Here is a 23,182-nt window from a genome sequence, read left to right on the forward strand (position 1 = left end):
GGGGGTGTGCATGCCAATGCAAATTCTTAAAATTCTTTCCACACTCTCTACAATTCACCACCAGATTTCAGGGTAGCACTCATCCTGACTCTGCTTACAAGTAGAAGAAATTAATTACAGAGTCTATTCTTTGTCTCAAAGTACCAAAGTAAAGATAAGGGGCCAGATCTTTAGCTTGTGTAAGGAAGCACAGCTCTGTTTGAAGTCATTAAAGGATTCCTTGCTTTCTAAATTAAAGCAATTCTGGATTCACAAAAGGAATTGTTACTTAAAATTCTGTCAAATCAATATACAAAGCACTTTGAACAGCACTTAACATAGATGGTTCAGAATTCCTTTGGCATTTTTCACAACCACAACTTAATTAGGATATCATATGTCTGTTTGATATAATTAGATTTATATATTTTTATAATTTATATGAATAATAATAGAATCATAGGAATGGAAGGGACTTCGAGAAATCATCTAGTCCAACCCCTGCACTCATGGTAGGACTAAGTATTATCTAGAACAGAGGTCTGCAACCTCTGGCACACGGCTCGCCAGAGTAAGCACCCTAGCAGGTCAGGCCAGTTTGTTTACCGGCTGCGTCCACAGGTTCAGCCAATCGCAGCTCCCACTGGTCACGGTTCACTGCTCCAGGCCAATGAGGGTGGCCGGAAGTGGCACAGACCTAGTAATGTGCTGGCCACGCCTTCCCTCCGCCCCCATTGGCCAGGAGTGGTGAATCACGGCCAGTGGAAGCCGCAATTGGCTGAACCTGCGGATGCGGCAGGTAAACAAACTGGCCTGGCCAGCCAGCGTGTTTACCCTGGCGAGCTGCGTGCCAGAGGTTGCTGATCCTGATCTAGAACATTACTGACAGGTGTTTGTCTAACCTGCTCTTAAAAACCTCCAGTGATAGAGATTTCACACTCTTCCTAGGCAATGTATTCCAGTGCTCAACCACCCTGACAGTTACGAAATTTTTCCTAACGTCCAACCTAAACCTCCCTTGCTGCAATTTAATCCCATTGCTTCTTGTCCGATACTCAGAGGTTAAGAAAAACAATTCTTCTCCCTCCTCCTTGTAACAACCTTTTACATACTTGAAAACTGTTATCATGTCCCCCCCTCAGTCTTTTCCCTTCCAGACTAAACAAACCCAATTTTTTCAATCTTCCCTCATAGGTCATGTTTTCTAGACCTTTTATCATTTTTGTTGCTCTTCTCATAGACTCATAGACTTTAAGGTCAGAAGGGACCCTTATGATCATCTAGTCTGAGCTCCTGCACAATGCAGGCCACAGAATCTCACCCATCCACTTCAATGACAACCCCCTAACCAATGTCTGAAATATTGAAGTCCTCAAATTGCAGAGAATCCTCCAGCAAGTGATCCATGCCCCATGCTGCAGAGGAAGGCAAAAATCCTCCAGGGCCTCTGCCAATCTGCCCTTGTCATAACATTTCTTCCCAGATCTGGACCTTAGCGTCCAAAATATGGGTGTTAGCATGAAAACCTCCAAGCTTAGTTACCAGCTTGGACCTGGTATCGCTGCCACCAGCTAAGAATTATACAGTGCCTAGCTCACTGTGGTCTCCCCAAAACCTTCCCTGGGGGACCCCCAGACTCAGATGCCTTGAGTCTTACAACAGAGGGAAATAACCCCCTCCCCTTGTTTCCTTGGTACTTCCTCCCAGGCTCCCCTCCCTGGACGACCCTAGGAGATTCCCTGCTTCCAGTCCTGGAAACACAAATACCGAGAGATCTAATCTCTCCCCCTCACCCAGAGGGTATGCAAAGTCAGGCTTAGTAAATCTAACACAAAGAGATTTTCCCCTTGACTTCTTCCTCCCACCAATTCCCTGGTGAGCTGCAGACTCAATTCCCTGGAGTCCCCACTAAAGAAAATCTCCAACAGGTCTTAAAAAGAAAGCTTTATATAAAAAGAGTGAAAAAGGACATAATATATAGTCTCTGTATCAAGGTGGCAATATACAGGGTCAATTGCTTAAAGGGAAAAAATGAATAAACAGCCTTATCCAAAAAGAATACAATTCAAAACACTCCAGCAACTACACACATGTAAATACAAAAAAACAATATAAACCTATTGTCTTACTATCTTTGTACTTACAACTTGGAAACAGAAGATTAGAAAGCCAGGAGATAGAAAAATCACTCTCAGAGCCGAGAGGGTCAGACACAAGACAAAGAACAAAGAACTCACACCCCAAAACTTCCCTCCACCCAGATTTGAAAAAGTCTTGTTTCCTGATTGGTCCTCTGGTCAGGTGTTTCAGGTTCCCTGGGTTAACCCTTTACAGGTAAAAGAACATTAACCCTTAGCTATCTGTTTATGACAGCCCTGGAGGAAAATTCCTTCCCGACCCCAAATATAGCGATCAGTTAAACCCTGAGCATGTGGGCAAGACTCACCAGCCAGCACCCAGGAAAGAATTCTCTGTAGTAACTCAGATCCCATCCCATCTAACATCCCATCACAGACCACTGGGCATACTGACCTGCTGATAATCAAAGATCAATTGCCAAATTGCCAAAAATTAGGCTATCCCATCATACCATCCCCTCCATAAACTTATCAAGCTTAGTCTTAAAGCCAGATATGTCTTTTTCCCCCACTACTCCCCTTGGAAGACTGTTCCAGAACTTCATTCCTCTAATGGTTAGAAACCTTCGTCTAATTTCAAGTCTAAACTTCCTAGTGCCCAGTTTATATCCATTTGTTCTTGTGTCCACATTGGTACTAAGTTTAAATAATTCCTCTCCCTCCCTAATATTAATCCCTCTGATATATTTTTAAAGAGCAGTCATATCCCCCCTCAACCTTCTTTTGGTTAGGCTAAACAAGCCAAGCTCTTTAAATCTCCTTTCATAAGAGAGGTTTTCCATTCCTCGGATCATCCCAGTAGCCCGTCTCTGAACCTGTTCCAGTTTGAATTCATCCTTCTTAAACATGGGAGACCAGAACTGCACACAGTATTCCAGATGAGGTCTCACCAGTGTCTTATATAACAGTACTAACACCTCTTTATCTTTGCTGGCAATACCTTGCCTGATGCATCCTTAAACTGCATTAGCTTTTTTGACGGCCATATCACATTGGCAGCTCATAGTCATCCTGTGATCAACCAATACCCCAAGGTCCTTCTCCTCCTCTGTTGCTTCCAACTGATGTGTCCCCAATTTATAACTAAAATTCTTGTTATTAATCCCTAAATGCATGACCTTGCACTTTTCACTATTAAATTTCATCCTATTACTATTACTCCAGTTTACAAGGTCGTCCAGATCTTCCCGTAGGATATCCCGGTCCTTCTCTGTGTTAGCAATACCTCCCAGCTTTGTGTCATCCGCAAACTTTATTAGCACATTCCCGCTTTTTGTGCCAAGGTCAGTAATAAAAAGGTTAAATAAGATTGGTCCCAAAACTGATCCCTAAGGAACTCCACTAGTAACATTCTTCCAGCCTGACAGTTCACCTTTCAGTACAACCCGTTGTAGTCTTCCCTTTAACCAGTTCCTTATCCACCTTTCAATTTTCATGTTGAGTCCCATCTTTTCCAATTTAACTAATAATTCCCCATGTGGAACCGTGTCAAATGCCTTACTGAAATCGAGGTAAATTAGATCCACTGCATTTCCTTTGTCTAAAAAATCTGTTATCTTCTCAAAGAAGATCAGGTTGGTTTGGCATGATCTACTTTTTGTAAAACCATGTTGTATTTTGTCCCAATTACCATTGACCTCAATGTCCTTAACTACTTTCTCCTTCAAAAATTTTTCCAAGACCTTACATACTACAGATGTCAAACTAACAGGCCTGACATCTGGACTTTCTTCTCTGGACTTTCTCCATTTTGTCCACATCCTTCTTGAAATGTGGCACCCAGAACTCCAAACAATACTCCAGGTAAGGCCTAATCAGTGCAGAGTAGAGCAGAAGAATGACTTCTCATGTCTTGCTTACAGCACTCCTGCTAATACATCCCAGAATGATGTTCGCTTTTTCCTGCAACATATTTAGCTTATATAGTGGACCACAAGCAAAATGACCCCCAGATCCCTTTCCGCAATACTCCTTCCAAGGCAGTCATTTCCAATTTTAGTATGTGTGCAATTGATTGTTCCTTCCTAAATGGGCTACTTTGCGTTTGTCCTTCTACAATTTTATCCTGTTTGCTTCAGACCATTTCTCCAGTTTGTCCAGGTCATTTTGAATTTTAATCCTATCCTCCAAAGCACTTGCAACCCCTCCCAGCTTGGTATCATTTGCAAACTTTATAAGTGTACTCTCTATGCTATTATCTAAATAGTGATGAAGATAGTGAACGGAATCAGAACCAGAACTGATCACTGCAGTGCCCCAATCATTATGGGAAATTATGGGGGCAAGTAGGCAATAATTATTTAAAGATAGTAGACATCGAGATCCAAAAAGTTAAAGTTTTATAACCATTAAAATACAAACTATCAACATCACATTGAAATATACAAAGCAAATATCCTTAAATCAGACATTCATAAGTTCTCAAGCAGCATTTGTCTTACTTTGCCTATCTGTAAATTTCAATTATCACTGGAGATATTTTTGTTGATTTGTGCATGATGAAATTGGCATTTGCTGATAAAAAATCCTTCGAAGTGTAGTCATACGGTATTATGTCTCTAAATGTGAATTTCTAAGTAACAGATTTATTTGAATTAATTTTTTGGCCTGTAATTTTGATATCTGAACCTTATAAAATGTTATTTTTGTCAAACATGCATATTATCATTTAAAGGGAGACTTTGATTTTGAAGTTTGTTAAAAATAGTTTCTGAGACATGCTTTCTTCTGTGGTCTGTCTCTGCTCTGAACTGTGATAATTGCTCTAATATCACAGTTTAAATTTTGAGTTTAAAATAATGTTTACCAGTTCTTTATCATAAAATAGTAATTCATCATATATAACAGGTACATCAGATCGTTTGTATGTTTAATTTTGATAGGACAAAAAGGAGATGAAAATATATAACTCAGTGTCATTTGCTACTACTGAAGTACATTTCAAACAATCTTTTAAAGCAGTAGTCAATTGTATTAAGTCATATCTGCAGTCTCTGGTTTTAATCTTATGGATATGATTTAAATTAGTCTGCACTGAAGTATTTTTCTTTTATATACATTAGTTAGTATAATTGACACAAATATTACTAAAATTTATAAGGTGCATTCCTTCTGTAGATTTAGCTACAAATTCTGTGATAAGCTGTATAGTTGTACCACTGCCCTCTACTGGATGTGTCATAGCAACTATACTGCTAACACTTTGGTGAGATTCTCTTCTAATTCTAATAAGGAACTTGCCTTCATCTAGATAGATCCAAGTTCTATTCTTGCTATCTGAGAGAAGTTCTGAGTGGCCATGATGTGCAACACAGTTATAACCTTGCAGATCTTCAGTGTCCACAAATTTGTTACTTTATAAACTGTTTTTTTTTCATTAATCAGTCTGATTGGCTGCAGAAATTACCAACTTTTTAGCTCTTTATTCTAGTCACAATGTAGGAAGGAAAACTGGGAAATCATTCATAGTATTTACCTTTTGTTCAACAGAAACACAATGTAAAACCCTTTCATGAGAAATAAACTCAAGATATAGAAATCAGACTGTTTCAGCTCAGTTATATGTTAATTTTAGACATGTGCTTTTCATTACAAACTTTATTAAATATATCTACATCAAATAAAGAGAGATTTGTTTAGATATTTTCACTAAGCAACTGCTAGTGGTATTTAGGTTAATAGATGGTAACTAGTTTTAAGGTGACTGAGAACCCTTTTTTATTCCCATTAATTTAATATAAAAAACAAATGACAGCATGGGTGAAATCATGGCTAGGTTGAAGTCAGTGACAGAAAAAAATGTCATTTACTTCAGTGGGACAGGATTTTACCATGTGCACAGACAAAACTTTGAATGAAAACTTTCTATTTGTTACTGTAGTATGTGGCTTAAATTTTAAAGTCTGTGGTGCAAAATAGAATTTACTTGTGCAAAATAACCTTGCCCACTTGTTAATTTTTTCTCTCTCTACCCTTGCATTTCAAAATGTTTTTAAATTAGTTTATTTTTAGTTGTATATAACTTGTTGTCTTGTGTCCTGCTTGCTACTCTGTTTGCACTGGATGTTTTGGGACTGTGAAGACTGCTTTGTGTTCATTTCACTTCACAAAAAGACTTGCTGGGTGCTTGCAGTGATATATACAAAAAATATGTTCTCTCATGTATGTAGGTTATACTGCCACTTTTATTTTAATGATTGTGGATATGGTGTCTGCTTTTAATTTATATATTGCTTAAGTGATTTGTGCACTTACATTGCTTCTTAAGGGAAAAAGTCAAAGGCAAGCACTAAACAGTATGCTTTCTCCAACAAAATTTAATCAAAACCAAAAATCTTCATTGAAGACTGTTGTGGGGTGTATGTATCCCATTGGCAATCAAAGGTCAAAGGGGTTCCTCAGGGGAGGAAAAATACCCTTCCCTACCACAGCTGCCGAGGGGGGGTGGGATAAGGGGGACAATTTGTCCCAGGCCCCGCAAGCTGCTCTGGGTTTTCGGCGGCACTTCGGCTGTGGGCCCTTCACTCACTCCGGGTCTTTGGCAGCGGGTCCTTCAGTGCAGCGGAAGACTCAGAGCGAGTGAAGGACCCACCGCTGAAGTGCTGCCGAAGCCTCAGAGCACTGCCCGGTGAGTACAAGCGCCACAAGCAGTGGAGGAAAAAAAAAAGCCGCTATCGGCGGCACTTAGGCTGCTCTACCGCCACCACTTCATTCTTCGGCAGCAATTCGGCGGCGAGTCTTTCCCTCCGAGAGGGACCTGCTGCTGAATTGCTGCCGAAGACGCGGCCCTCCCCCAGGTCCCCTGAATCCTCTGGGTGGCCCTGTTCCCTACCATGAAAAGAGTGTACAATCTTTCAGTCTTGATTTTGGAATGTTAAAATGCATTCATTGAGCAACTAATTATCTTGGAATTTCTGTTTTGTATTTTGTTGTTGTTAATGCGCTCACTACAATAACTAGTATAAAAGCAACCAAATCAGGCAGAAGAATATAATAATGTTAGATGCAAAGATCTGGGAATCATGGTGAACTATTAGAGAATTCTTAAATGTAGAGATTCTGTCTTTACTAGAAAGCTAGCTATTAGAAAATTATGGATTTAGAAACAAAACTTTGAAAGGGAAATTAAAAGTGACTAAAATAGGGTTTTTTAAAAAAGTTCTTGTCTAAAAAGTTGGGTTATCCACACAGCTCTACTCTGAGTGAAAAGTATGCTAGAGGACTGAAACGTGGTGAGAAGATTGAGAACAGATATTTGTAGGAATGAGTGATAGATAGGGTTGATTTAATCATCTTTACAAACAACTCTTGTAAAAACAAACAAAAACCTTCCCCCTTAAGAGAGGTCTTATCTCACTAAATTGTAAAGAATGTTATGACTTCTCATTGTAAACTGAGCAACAGTAAATGTTAATGGAAGGATAATACAAACTGAGAACCTTAAGCATGTGTGATATACACACATATGTACATAAACATACATGAAACAAATTCAACAGGTAGAAAATAAAAGAAAAAATATTTGCATCTCTTTATAGAGACTTTGACAAATGTTCTTGCAGATCTGTTTACCTTTTCCCCTGGCTAGCTGATGCTGCTGTTAAGAAAATTCAAAACATTGCCACAACTGTCAAACTGCTTGAAGCCAGGTCAACTGAAATAGTTTTCTATCTCCATTCTGTAATTCTGTAATACACAAACACTATATGAACTGTTACACACTACTGAGATTACCAGTATGCAGTCAGATGTGGAAGCTTGCTAACAAGATTTTGAAATTTTTCCTGATTTCTCAGAGTTTCATTGTCAGAGAGTCACAAATCCATAAGAACTCCTTAAGATACTACATCTGTTCTCTTAATACAGTGGTGACAATATGACCCTTACTGCTGTGCTTGCTTATACTATGTGTTTTAAAATGAGGAAAGTGCAGTGACATCAAGGTACTTGTCTGTAGGAGACTGATCTATATTAATAGCTTAAAGAGTGACTCTGTTTTGATAAGTGACTGTACAAAAGGCATTATCAGGTCCCATTTTTAATTATCTCAATGATTGCCATATTCACCCAATTTACAAATAAAATATTTTCCCCTGAGTACCGGGAACCATGCCTGCAAACTCAATTTGAGGCATGGTAATCAATCTGGGTCTTCCCTTTTAGCATATCACTAATAATGAAGGTTCTGCAAGCCAAATTATGTCTTTGGTAACTCATGTTCTTCTCTGATCATCAGTGGGTTTGCACAGGCATGACTGTCTGGAACTTAGTAAACAATTCTGTTGATATCACATGAAAAGGAATAGAAAATACTCTGTACTGGTTGTATTGGCTCTATAGGGGTACAGGACTAAAAAAACAGTAAAAAGTAAAATCTGTATATTGTTGTCATAAACAGATAGCTAAGGGTTAATGTCTCTTTCACCTGGAAAAAAAAAAGTATCCTGAAACACCTGACCAGAGGACCAATCAGGAAACCAGACTTTTTTCAACTCTGGGTGGAGGGAAGTTTGTGTCTGAGTTCTTTGTCTTCTGCCTGAATCTCTCTCAGCTAGAGAAGGATTTTTCTATTTCCTGCTTTCTAATCTTCTGTTTCCAAGTTGTGAGTACAAAGTTGGTTTTTTGTTTTGTATTTACATGTCTATAGTTGCTGAAGTGCTTTAAATTGTATTCTTTTGAATAAGGCTGTTTATTCATATTTCTTTTAAGCAATTGACCCTGTATTTGTCACCTTAATACAGAGAGACCATTTGTATGTATTTTTCTTTCTTTTTTATATAAAGCTTTCTTTTAAGACCTGTTGGAGTTTTTCTTTAGTGAGGAACTCCAGGGAATTGGGTCTGCAGCTCACCAGGGAATTGGTGGGAGGAAGAAGTCAGGGGAAAACCTGTGTGTGTTAGATGTACTAGCCTGACTTTGCATTCACTCTGGGTGAGGGGGGAAGAGAGATTGACTCTCAGTAATTCTGTTCTCCAGGCTGGGAACGGGGAGGGTGGAATCCCTCTGTTTAGATTCACGGAGGTTGCTTCTGTGTATCTCTCCAGGAACACCTGCGGGGGGGGAAGGGAAAAGGTTTTTTTCCCTTTGTTGTGAGACTCAAGGGATTTGGGTCTTGGGGTCCCCAGGGAAGGTTTTTGGGGGGACCAGAGTGCCCCAAAACACTCTAATTTTTTGGGTGGTGGCAGCAGTACCAGGTCCAAGCTGGTAACTAAGCTTGGAGGTTTTCATGCTAACCCCCATATTTTGGACGCTAAGGTCCAAATCTGGGACTAGGTTACTGACAATTGTATATGAGTCCAACTAATACATCCAGGGTGAAATCCTGGCCCTATGAAATCAATGGTCAAGATTTCACCCACAAGGAGTATGTCCATTGTGTAAGAGAATAACATTGTTACATCTACAGCCCCCAACTAAAACCTCTCCAACGCATCATCAAGGATGTACAACCTATCCTGAAGGATGATCCCTCACTCTTACAGACCTTGGGAGACAGGCCAGTCCTCGCTTACAGACAGCCCTGCAACCTGAAGCAAATACTCACCAGCAACTACATACCACACAACAAAAACAATAATCCAGGAACTAGTCCCTGCAACAAACCCTGTTGCCAACTCTATCCACATATCTATTCCAGGGACACTATCATAGGACCTAACCACATCAGCCACATCATCGGGGGCTCATTCACCTGCACATCTACCAGTGTGATATATGCCATCATGTGCCAGCAACGCCCCTCTGCCACGTACATTGGCCAAACTGGATAGTTTCTACACAAAAGAATAAATGGACACAAATCAGACATCAAATATTATAACATTCAAAAACCAGTAGGAGAGCACTTCAGTCTCCCTGGAAACTCAATAAAAGACTTAACAGTGTCAATTCTTCAACAAAAAAACCCTTCAAAAACAGACTCCAACAAGAAACTGCAGAACTGGAATTAATCTGCAAACTGGAAACCATCAAATTAGGCCTGAATAAAGACTGGGAGTGGATGGGTAACCACAAAAACTAATTTCCCGCAGCTGATACTCACACCTTGTCAACTGTTTGAAATGGGCCATCTTGATTACCTGGCCTCATTAGCACTACAAAAGTGATTTTTCCTCCCTTGGTATTCACTCCTTCTTGTCAACTGTTGAGAATAGCGCACTTCCACCTTAACTAAATTGGCTCATTAGCACTGACCCTCCACTTGGTAAGGCATCCTTTCATGTGCTGTGTATTTATACCTGCCAACTGTGTTTTCTACTCCATGCATCTGATGAAGTGGACTTTAGCCCAGAAAGCTTATGCCCAGATAAATTTGTTAGTCTCTAAGGTGCCACAGGGACTCCTCGTTGTTATTGTTACATAGTTACTCTTTAGAGTAAAATCATATGATAATACATGTACAGAAATAATGTATAATATCAGAGTATTAATGTTTCTGTATAGATAATTTCTTTAATTTGACTAATGAGATAGAGGGGGTGATTGAGTCTGAAGTTGATATGGAATTTTGAGAAGTTGGGACAGGGATGAAATGGGAGCTCTCTGGTATTTGTATAAGGCATAGATCTAGATCTCAGAACTATTATACATATTTTATAAAATAAACAATAGTCAAATTTTGAGTTGATTCTATTTTCTGATGACTGCAGACCACTTCATCTCTGTACTTCACTAGACTCCTTGCATTGAATTATAACCCCACAAATACCCTGTTTTAAAGAGATGCCTCCAACAGACTGACAATCAATCTGTCCTGACCTGCCAGATCTCATTTGTAATAACCCCCTCAGGAGTTATGGATTTGAACCGAAAGTACTGTAAGCAAAATGCAGTCATTACCAATGATGTTGACCAGAAGTCTGGAAAAACTCAGAGGTTTCAACTGAATTTCTTTGAGTTTTCTGTTTCATTTGAAACTGAAACACAAAGCAAAGCTTGGGATGGAAACCCCCACTAACCAAAAAAAAAAAAACCCAACAACAAACCAAACAACAATTAAATCAATACCCTGTGAACTGAAAGTGCATTATCTTGCATAACTCTAGTCATAAAACCATACATGGGACCTCTGAATTAGGGAAGAGGACTGAATCAACCATATTCAGATTGTGTTTTGTTAAACATAACTTGTTTACTTACGTACAGAATTTTAACCTGCGCACATGGCTATTTTTGCATGCGTTGCATTCCTTGCATGGCTCAATTTAACAAGATATACCACATGGTAGAGAGTGTGGGAATGAGGGTCATGGCTCTGTTTCATCTTCCTTAAACACTTCTGTCTTGTTCATACAAAGAAATAGAAAATTGAGAGGAGACAAGGGAGAAGGGAACTTGGAGTCCAAAACTCACTTATAAGTTCTTTAAAAATAAAAATGTACATGTGTGAAAAGGGAGGAGAGGGGATAGCCCCAAAACAGCACTTCAAAGTTGTGTAAGTGCTTTTATTTGTATTTTGGGAAAGCAGCCAAGAGAGTAAGAGAAGTATATTTACGTAATGTTACTACAAACAGGAGAGAGAGAGAGAAACTTTTAAAATGCTGAGGCTTGATCAATTCTCAGTGGCTGGTTGAAAGTGCAATTCATGCATAATGGTAAGGAAAAATTACAAAAGAGAAACCTTGGAACAGCATCTTGGAGACATGCATCCGCAAAGCAATCCCGAGAGCCAAGTTTTCCCACATTTAGGTAACTACTCACTGAAATGCTATTACCTGTACAGCAGCCATGGTATCAATTCTTAATACCAGATCAAGACACCTCCTGATACCATACTCAACAACACCAAGCCGCCCCTTTCTCTGTGCACAATAACTGCAGATGCCTATGGTACCAACCTGGAAGTGGCTATTAGTTAAACATAAAAACACCCTATATGTCACATGCTGAATTGTATATCCAGGGCTTAAAGTGGTTTTGAGGAAGTGCTGTTCTTGTCAAGATCCAGTGATAGAATTTCAATAAATTGTTTATATGAAAACTAAGTCTTGGACAGCTTAAGTGCATGTAGTTTCTCTCTGCAGCAATTACTGAAGTATCAGTTTTTTTGGGCCAATTTTGGGATGTTGTTCAATCCAGCTTTCTGTGGTGCCATTAGCCCATCCGGAGAACGAGTCTGTTATTTTAATACAGTATTGTGACTAAAGCACAGAGATCCTAGATCCTGTTGCTGGTGGTGCCTGACATGGATTTGATGGATGACCATGTTCAAGTCACTTTAAATTCTGTTTCTCAGTCTACAATGTCATTTCTAAAATTGGGTTAATACTTCCCACTCTCACAATGACTTATTTGTGGAATACTTTGAGATTTTTAGCTAGAATGTGATACAAGAACAAAGTATTATTAATTATAATTTCTTGATGGTAGTTTGGAAAGGTGACCCTTTAGAAATGATAAAATTTGGAGCAAACTTAAGAAACCTTCCCCCCACTCTGTTTGCCTTTAATCTCTCCTTGTTTTTATCCAAAAGATGCCGTAACAGAGGCGGGTACAGTTTGTATTATTGATAATGCGAGACACAGCGTTATTTGCTCTCTCGTTGTCTCCTGGGTGTTCTCACTTGACAAGTCCTATCCTTTGCAGTCTTTGAATCATTTATTATGGGAATCTGGTCTCTCAGTTGTCTATTGAGCTACTTTAGAGTGGTTAGGTATTTCTTATTATTTTATTTATTGCTCTTTAATATTTTTTCCTATAGTTAAAATTATCCATTGATTGTAATTAGGTTTCTGAACCTTGGTGGGGACTTAGTGAGCTACCATCATAATCTTGCTCATTGAGAACTTTTTCCTAACATGTATTCAGTTCTAAAATTTACTTTCTAGATTTTTCCCCATTAAACAGTGGTCAAGAGGAAATCTTACATGTGTCTCAAACAATGCAAAGGATTCAATGTGAATTGCTTCTGATACCTAGTCTGTATGTGTGGCATAAAAATAATTTTATGGAGTAGGGGTAGGCTCAATTCTAAATCATAATTGTATAGGGGTACTGAAGCATCAAAAAGTCAGGTTGGAACATAGCCACATGGCTAATGCATCCATACTACAGATCCCAAGAAAGGGATATGCTTTGATTAATTTTTTATTCTACATGACAGCCACATATTCATATATAAAGTATCTAAACACATTTAATGTGTAGGGTATAGGTGGAATGAACAAAGCATATATTCCTCTTTGAGGCCCTGATCCAAAGCCGAGCAGAGTCAATGGAAAATTGTGTTTTCTTCAGTGACCATTTGATAGAGGCTCAAATGCATAGTCAATATGGAACTGCATGCATACATGTGATTTTGCACATGTTTCAGCTGATACAGAGGTCCAAATGCAACATCCAGGACTCCAGAGCTTTACCCTGGTTTCTAAATGACTAAAGATGGACTGATTCTGAACACTGTTTATGTATTTAGACAAAGGAGTTATTCATTGTTCTGTCTGCTTATATATGTAGTGTCAAATGGGATATTAGAATTCATCATGCATTTGAAAATATATGAAGTATAACTTCCCTTAAGGGATTTCACCACCATTTAATGTAATTAAAGTAAATAACAGTGTAGTCCCTGAAGAAAAATGAGAGCATACAACAGAATTCCCACCAGAAGAGCATTCTGAAAGGCATCTAAATGGATGGTTGGAAATTAAGTACAAATATTTTTAGGCATACTATGTCTGAAAGAAAAATTTAGAGAACATGAAAAAAAATATGGGGACAAATCCCTTATTTGGGAAAACTGCCCTTGTTTCAGGTGGTCTGGGTTCTGTTTCCTTCTATTGTTTTGTTTGACTCGGGACAATTAACTTTCATCCCTTTATCTCACTTCCTCATTCTGTGAAATGACCTCACTATGTTTTTGTATTGGGGAATTGACACCTTAAATAAACACTTGACTTCATAAATTCCCCTTCCCATTTGTTGGCCAAAAAAGTAATTAAATTAATGTGTAATTACTATTTACATATTTTGCTTTAATTCAATCTGTGTTTAATAATGCCATGTACAGCAACAGGTAAAATCAAGTTTATTGGGCATGTTTGTTAGGGGTGGCTGCTTGAAAGAATAAGGTAATTCAGGTGCACACACTTCGGTTATTACTTCACAAGAAGATTCCTTTGGGCTTCTGTGCTGTAGATTCATTACCTCTAGTTATGGCATTGATAGGAATTTTATTTTCTCTGCCCCTCTTGTAGTTGGCCTTGTGATAAATGTAGAACTTCAGCTCTGCGTTCTTATAACAGTAAGAACTAAAAGCTACTGCTGCTCATATATATATATATATATATACAGTGTAAAATACACATAATGTAAACAATATTGCCCTTGAATTGTGCTTTAATACCAACAGTTTATCACTTTAACATAAGTGCTTATGATTATCTTTGTTTGCTTTTTCTAGTGTAAAACTTTGTCTGGAATCTGTGACCACATCATCTCTCTCTCATCTGACTCTCTGGTGTCTCAGTCAGCCCATCTTGAAGTAGTTCACCTTACTAGCGTTATGCCCAGTGAGGGCTTGGTAAGTAAGAATATAGCTAATTCCATTTGAATATTAAACTCAAGCATCTATCCTTTAGAGTGTTTTCTTTTTTTTAACTTGCCAAGAAACCAAAGTGCATTTGTTTTATGCAGTTTCCAGCTCTTTGTACTAGTGCAAGCTTTAGCTGATTTCTAGAAGTGGTTTAACTACAGTCTTTATCTGTATTAAAATCAAATAAGAAATATACAGTACTTAAAGTACCAGAGCTAACCAGAAAACATATTAGCAGCAAAAGTAGAGCATTGTAATCTGTAGTGAGCTGTAATATAGCTGTTGGACAACAGCAAGATTATTGATTTTGTTTTTATGTATAAAAAGTGTTGGACTCCAATATAGAAGTTAATCAGCTGCATAAAATAAACAATGTAAGAGATGGTACTATAAGTTTAAAGGAAAGTGATCATATTGTTTTTCTTAATATTTAATTAAAAGGCTTTTATGGATTTTACTTCAAATTTCAGCAAGATTACTTATTAAGGAAGACCAAAACCAACCAACCAACCAATCAAAAAACCCCAAAGATTTGTAGATGATATTTACAGAACAGACATTGGGACAGATTCACCCATTTGTGCAGCTGCATTGCACCATTCCACAGTTACAAATCAGCTGTAAATCCAGTTTATCTGTTCAGTTAAGCCAGGTCTATAGCTATCTTGCATACACAGAGAAGCACAAAGGCAATCAGAGTATACTAGTGAATCTGGACCCATGTCTCTTTTTACAGATTGTATTATATTTCTCAGTTATAATCCAGAATTCCACATTTCTTCCATTTCCACTAATAATAAAATCTTAGTCTCTCTACATCTTTGCATTTTGAAGCCTGATGCTTTGTAGTAACGATAACCTGCAGATTATATAATGTGATCACAGTAGGAACATAAATCATAAGAGCAAAAGGATTTGCAAACAATTAAACCGTCTATATGAATTTATATCTTCCCAAGGCTTATCATCCCCCAGGAAGTTTAAGCATGTCCATCTCCTTCAAATCCCCTCCCCTCACAGAGAACCAGTGTCTGAGTCAGCCTGTTTCTCATGATAACAGCCCCTGACAACTGCCTCCCTGCTCTCGACAGAGTTTTTAACTGTTTAACATCCTTTTGAACTGTGTGTTCTCAGCCTCGGCAAAACAGCTGTGCAACTTTGGCTGCAGCCTGGAAGTAGCATCTTCACAGCTAATAGCTCAGGTATTGTTTTTAACCTCCTAATCTGTTAACCAGGAGGTGTTTTATCTGGATTCATTGTTTTACCTTCCTGCTTGATTCCCAAGATCCCTTTTCTTTCAGAAAGCTGCCTGGTCACTGTATTAACTAGAGGTCAGTTTCCTAAGGGAAGATTTTAAGGTGCCAAGCCCACTCAGTCCTGCTGAGTAGACACTGAGGCTATAGTCCGAGACCTTAGTCTAAGAATGGGAAAATCACAGGATTCCCCCCAAACACACAGGACAGGTAAGGGCTAGAGGTCTAACACCTGAAGAGCATGCACTCAGAGAGACCGGAGAGAGGTCAAAAGTGCAGCTAGTCCAGTGACCATGACAATTATAATACCAACAAATTTTAATTGAAAAACTATATATAGAAGATACTTTATATTGCAATAATGAATGACTGGGAAGGAGATCATACTGGATATAGAAACATTGGCAACAAGATGAGACCACTTAGCAGACCTCATACTGGCTGATTTATGGATCAGACAGGCTTATCTGACTGCATCTCTTGTGCAGGAAGGCTGCTTATATATCACATGGGCCCACTTCATGTCCTGACTATAGGAGTGAGCAGGAGAGACCCATATGGTCTCTAGGTAAGTAATTCTTCTAGTTGGTTGAGTCCACTCCAGTATCTGGCTACTAGCTTGCAGGCTAAGCTACCATTACTTTTTTTGTTAAATGCTTATTTCATGTAGATCTCTTAATGCTACAAAACAGCCATTCAGTTACTCTCTGGCTCCACTGTGAATAACTAGCTTTCTGCTGGGCCCAGATCTACTCTGTGCATTTCACGCCACCCCTTTCCTTAGGGGGAATTCTTTAACAGCCAAGTTTTTCAAATAAGAATTCTTTAAAGTAGTAATTTTAACTGGAAGTGGTTTTTGGGTACATGGATGATCAGCTTGACAGATAGGTGCATATTTAATATTTCTCGTTCCAAATAAAAATAAAGAACTACACCATTTGGAAGAACTCAATGTTTTAAATTTAAAAATAAAAAGCATCTCCCCTCATATGGTAATAGTACACATTAGGGAATTTCAGCTGGGTAGTTATCAGAGTTTTAAAGTATCACAAAAATACATTTTGGTTCATTTTCATTGCAGAAATGTATTTTATAAGAAATTTAGTTCAGTGAATTGCTGCTGGTGTCATAAGTTGGTTATTTTCCAGTTGAAGTTAGATAAAAAGCTATTTTAGATAAGTATGATTCTTCTTTTTGTAGAGGTCAGCATGGAGTAACAAATTGGCTTTTTGACTTCTTGAAACCTAAATTCAAATCCTGATTTGGCAGTTTCATTATTATCCCTGTCATTTACCTAAATTACACAGCCACCTCACGATATTGTAGGATGGTAGTTTCTAGTGAGGAACAGTGCAAGTCTGAATTAACAAATATCATATTTAAACCAAAATAATCCCAAAGATTTTTTTTTACAAATGTTATAAACAAAAAACACTTCACCCAACACTGAAATGCAGCCTTCTGTATGGTGAAATCATTATTAGGCACACCAAGACAATACATACTTTAGGTGAGAAGGTGAAGATGCTGTAATTAAAAGAGCTAGTGAGAATATAGATACGTAAATTGTAATTACCATGGATGGTTGAGCTTATTTTGCCTAATTCTGAAGGTGCTGGAATATTATAGGTTTGGAAGCTTCTTGCAGACGTCAGCATTCCTGGGTCCTTATTCTTCTTAGAAAAGATTGGAAAAAAGGAACAATGAAAGGGCAGAAAGGAAAAATCCTTTAGGATAATATAGGATGAAAAATAGAGTAGAGAATGGATTACAAATTGTTATTAGAATCTTTAATTATATGGTCACATTGTATTTTCCTCAGTCCATGCATATATGCATGTTGGTTCTCAGACACTATTTACTACATATTAACCAAGTTCTCTACTGCAGTGGATTATTAATTTCTTGATGGGCATTTTTATGTCCCTCTTCACTGTAGTATCTATATGCTTCACAGACAGTAATAAGTTTAGCTTCACAACACCCTTGTGTGGTAAGGTGGTATTATTATCCCAGTTTTATAGAAAGTGACCTCAGGCACAGAGAGATTAAGGTTAAAATTGTCAAATGTGTCCATTAATTTTGGATGCCCAGCTTGAGATGCCTAGGACTTGATTTTGCAGAGTATATACATTGTTATAGACCTATTTAAAGCACAACTTCTGTTGACTTCAGTTGCAGCTGTGAGTGCTCAGTACTTCTGCAAATCTGACTCCAGACATCTGAGCACCCAGAAAATTAGTGGTCATCTATGAAAAATGTGGTTTATGACTTGCTCTGCCTCTCTTAGGACCTCTGTGACTGAGGCAGAGATGGAATTCTTTTCTTGAAGGTGACTCTGACTTTTTGGGGATTCACCCAGACTACGAAGAGGTTGTGTCATCACCTGCCCTGTAACCCTGAAAGTTTCTGTGCTGTGCATCTTTGGCTCAGATCCCTGACACCAGTAGCCTGCTTACAGGACAATAACCTCACCCTGGCTTCCACCAGCCTGGTTATTCCTTGCAGGGTGACACCAACAGTTCTTCCAGCCTTGAGTCACCCCAAAATCATCTCCCCTACAGTGCTCAGTTCCTCTCACTATAGCTCCTTATCAATTTCGCTACTCCTTTAAAGAGACAGTATGCAGCACCAATCCAGCCCGTTAATTTGGCTGAGGATTTTATCCTTCACTTTGAAACACTGCACTTCTTCTTCATCTGGCTGATGTGGATGTAGAACAACAACTGTAATTTTATATTTAGATGGTTAAGCCAGACAAATGCATCAGGAATAGCGGAGCATAATGCTGTGATGCCTCTTTCATATTTGTGGATCAGCCATTGAGTCATTATATGATCCATGGTCTGTTCTGGGTGACCACAGTTATGCACTGGAGAGTTTTTAATTTTCCATTTGTGCATTAAGTACCCACATCAAGTAACACTTCATTGAGATGGCTATATGATAAAACAAGGTAAAATTTATTAATAAAGAACAGACATTTAAGTGATACCAAGTAGAAGGAATTGAGATAGAAATGGTTACAAACGAACCAAAGTAAAATTATGATTCTAAAACGAAAACCTAGTTTAACAAACTAGAGCATTTTGTTCAACATAGATTTCTCATTAGATCCACAGCAAAGACATCTACCACTTGAGATAATAGAGTAACTGTAGTAAGCTCTGTGGTGTTTTTTTCCTTCTAAATTATCTTCAGCAAGAGACACTTTTTAATGGATGTACTATTTTGTTAATATAAACCTGTTTGTGTGGTATTTTAATGTTCTGACGTGTAAGAGGAAGAGTATTTTAAATATATATATACAATATAATCTCATTTTGCTAGCTTTTTCTAAGCAAAGGTATTCCTCACAGGCATGCCCCTGGAGAATTAACTAGCTAGTAATTAACTAGCTAGCACTGTGAAGAAGCTGTCTCTAGTTTTTGGATCAATTTTTTAAAGGTGGCATTTGCAATTCCCATTTTAGGAACTATGCATCTAACTGGAGTTCTCCTGCAAACACATTTTTCTTCTATAATCCCAATTTAGAAACACTGAAACTGGATGAGAGTTGGCACTGGGTAGGCAAGGAGAATGGGAGTAGGACCAGGAACCAGGGATGGGGAAGAGACAGAACTAGGACAGGGACAAGTTGCAGGGATGGAACACAAGGAATCAAGCATGGGGAGGACAGGCAGAAGAGACTGTGACCAAAACAATAAATTATTCTTCAGAACCTAAATGGAACCATTAGGAAAGAGATAGATATTATGACATTTTCTATCTTATTATCACTATATAAATCCATGGTACACTCACACCTTGAATACTGCATGTATTTCTGGTTGTCTCATTACAGAGAAAGGCAACAAAAATTATTAAGGGTATGGAACAGCTTCCATTTGAGGATAGATTAAAAAGACTGGGACTTTTCAGCTTGGAAAAGAGGTGACTAAGGGGGGATATGAAAGAGATCTACAAAATCTTGAATGGTGTGAAGAAAGTGAATAAGGAAGTGTTATTTACCCTTCACATTACAGAATAAATGGGATCACACAATGAAATTCATAGGCAGCAGGTTTAAAACAAACAAAAGGAAATACTTCACACAACACACAGTCACCTTGTGGAACTTGTTGCCAGGGGATGTTGTGAAGGTCACAACTATAACAGCTTTCAAAAAATAATTTGATGAATTGTTGGAGGATAGGTCCATCAATGGCTATTAGCTAAGATGTTCAGGGATGCAACCCCATGCTCTGGGTGTCCCTAGTCTGAGACTGCCAGAAGCTGAGAGTGGACAACAGGGGATGAATAATTTGATGATTACCTGTTCTGTTCTTTCCCTCTGAAGCACCTGGCACTGGCTGTTGTTGGAAGACAGGATACTGGTCTAGATGGACCATTGGTCTGACCCAGTATGGCCATTCCTATATAAATGGAAGTCAAGATCCTTGAGTCCCACCATTCTTCTATGGGCAACTTGTGGGCTTCATCCTCATCTGTTGCTGGTCCACACAGGAGGATGACAACCTACTATGTTAGCAGTTACTCAGTTAGCTCAGTGTCCGAGCTTTGTGTGGTGGATCCAACCCTAGTGATGACTCATGTGGGTGTCAATATGCTACATGATATTTTTTCCTGTTTTGTTTTTTAAAAAAACGGGGAAACAATATATACAAAAGCTACGTTAAAACAAAATTTTTAAGGTTGCAAAGTCAAGCACCCAAAAGTTAGGAAATAACAGAATTAAGGTTACTTATGCAACCTTAATTTGTCACCCTAGTGTATATACATTATGATTTCCAGAGCAGTGTAAGAAGTCCTTAGTGTGATCAGGGCATCATGACAATTTATATTTTGTTTGTTTATGCTTATATCTATCTATCTCAAGCCCCAAATGAATAGTTGAGAGAAAATCAGAATTTCTGAAAGATTCATCAAGCCTGCTTCTTCATTTTTATTGGCTCTGAAATCTCTCAATCCACACCAGAGGCCTCCAACAATCCATCCAGCAAAGCTACAAAACACCAGATTTAACAGTCCTTATAGATCTATGAAAAAAAACCAAGTCTAACAGAAACATGTTCTATGGGATTTTAGGCTCTACTGGAGGGGATGACTTACAGATCTAAATGCTAGTTTTGGAACATTTTGTTTTCCTGGAGCACAGGTTCAAAGCTATGGAGGATTTGCTCATTTCTGCATTTCTCAAAGGTTAATAAACTGAGCTTCAAGTTTACAGTAGATTTTTCAGGCAAAATCTCAACTACAAAGTACTGTCTGCTCTCTGTGGATATTAATGAGTCCAGGATGCATTTTGAAATAACTGGGATTTGCACCAGTGTCATATGAATATTCCCTTCCTGTTACTGCTGTGAAGAGTCCTGCATTATGTAAGGATGTGATGCTGCTTCCATTAAAAAGCATAACAAAACTTCTATTAACTATAGTAATGCAGGACTAGGTGCCTTCTGTATGAAATTTATAAAGTGTTTTAAGATTAATGTTTTTCTGTATAAATGTAAAATATTATTCCAGTTCACTCAATTTTGGGTTACTGAGTCAATATGGCTGCTTTAAACCTTGCTTACAGGAGAAACATTTTACAAAGAATTTCCACCATTGTTCACACTTCTTCAACTCCAGCAGTATTAGCTAGTGTTACAGAGGGAGGAATAGCTCAGTGGTTTGAGCATTGGCCTGCTAAACTCAGGGTTGTGAGTTCAGCCCTTGAGGGGGGGCCACTTAGTGATCTGGGGCAAAATCAGTGAAGACGGGGGATGGACTCAATGATTCTTCAGGGTCCCTTCCAGCTCTAAGAGATGGGTATATCTCCATAAATTAAAAACAAGCAAAGTCAAGGGAAAAAAGGACTATTGATGGTTCAATTTCTCAACTACCATATTTCATTAACATTATATTTTGGCATAGGCTATATAGGTATGAATTGTAAGAATTTTTAAAAGATATATTTCTATTTTAACTAGGCTTCTTCATTATGGAATGTGCTTTATGTGGGAACATCTCAGTGGTAAAGCAGTGATAAACTCAATGAAGACAGATGGCCTGTTACATCTAGAGCAAGGTCCAACTGTTCTGCCTAATTCTACCTGTGAATGTCAGTTTAACTAGGTGTTTTCTATTGGGTTTACAACATGTTAACAGAAGGTTTCTCAGCAGTTCTAGAGTCCGTAAAAAAAGATGTGCCTGAACACAGGGCAGTCAGAAGCCTTGGGGGGGGGGGCTCCTGCGGGAGGCCCATGGGAGCAAGGAGTGAGAGAGTGAACAAGGAGTGCAGAGACCACTTCTTCCTTGCCTTCTCCCTAAATGTGTCCTGCTCCTGCTTCCTGCACAGGACGGAAAGGAGCCACCCAACCCAGGACCAGCAGAAGTACTGGAACATCGTGAGGGCTGTGGTAGGGGAAAACCTGGGCTGATTGGGGAAGTAGCCACAGCTGAGCCACTAGGTGCAGAGAGAAGGGCCTGGCTGCCTGGGACTTGAGTAAGGTACTGGAGTAGAGCAGTGCTGAGGAATAGGGCAAGGGAGCCAGGGAGCTCCCTCCTGGAAACCCCCCCGGCTACAGGCCTAGCCAAAGGCCTGAAAAGGTACTGGGGTTGCAGAGGTGCAGCCCAGGGGTAGGTGGAGGCAGCAGGTTCAAACCCTGCTTGCTGATGATGAGTGATACGGACTGCAGTCTGCCCCAGAGTGTGGGGGCTAGATGAGGACTGGTAGTGAACACTTAGGCAAGGTGGGGATAAAAGGTGGGAATTCCCCTGAGAGGGGAGCCCAGACAGTGGGGGTACTGCCAGGGGGCAGCTCCCAAGGGAGAGGGACACAGGGGTCTGGGGGGGACATGGGGCCAACAACAGTGGAACATTGACCTGCAGAGGGTGCTCCAATGGCTGGAATGCTAATTCAGCAGGAGGTGCCGCAGGGGTGAGTCCCGCATCACTACAAAGCATCAGCATGGAATTTCAGTGTTATTCAAGTACTATGTCTAAGAGACCAAAAATTTTGCAGTCATATACAAACTTTCAAATATAGCTACACTCAGAGCCAAAGGTAGATTATTCTGCCTTTAGCAGATAGTGGAAAGAAAATTCTCTCTGAAAACCTTGTGTTTATCTCTGGCACACCTTAGGATCGTTGTTACAAACAGGAAATTTGGAGGCTTGGGATAAACTAATTTCAATATTGTTTAATATTGTATTTAGAAGGTCAATTTTTCCTCTTTACAAAACTTGATTTAAAGTAATGCAGAGCAACCCCTAAAGTTGTATCGCTTTAAATT

General features: G+C 38.9%; 1 protein-coding gene across 1 annotated transcript in view; it reads left to right on the forward strand.

Moving 5' to 3' along the window:
* Nucleotides 1-23,182, forward strand: part of LOC127056817 (connector enhancer of kinase suppressor of ras 2-like) — a 523,096-nt gene that overhangs the window by 241,688 nt on the left and 258,226 nt on the right. The window contains exon 6 of the mRNA XM_050965117.1: nucleotides 14,518-14,637. Within this exon, the coding sequence (XP_050821074.1) occupies nucleotides 14,518-14,637 (120 nt within the window). The remainder of the gene's footprint in view (nucleotides 1-14,517; nucleotides 14,638-23,182) is intronic.

This window comes from Gopherus flavomarginatus, chromosome 8 (assembly GCF_025201925.1).
Source record: "Gopherus flavomarginatus isolate rGopFla2 chromosome 8, rGopFla2.mat.asm, whole genome shotgun sequence".
Lineage (NCBI taxonomy): Eukaryota > Metazoa > Chordata > Testudines > Testudinidae > Gopherus > Gopherus flavomarginatus.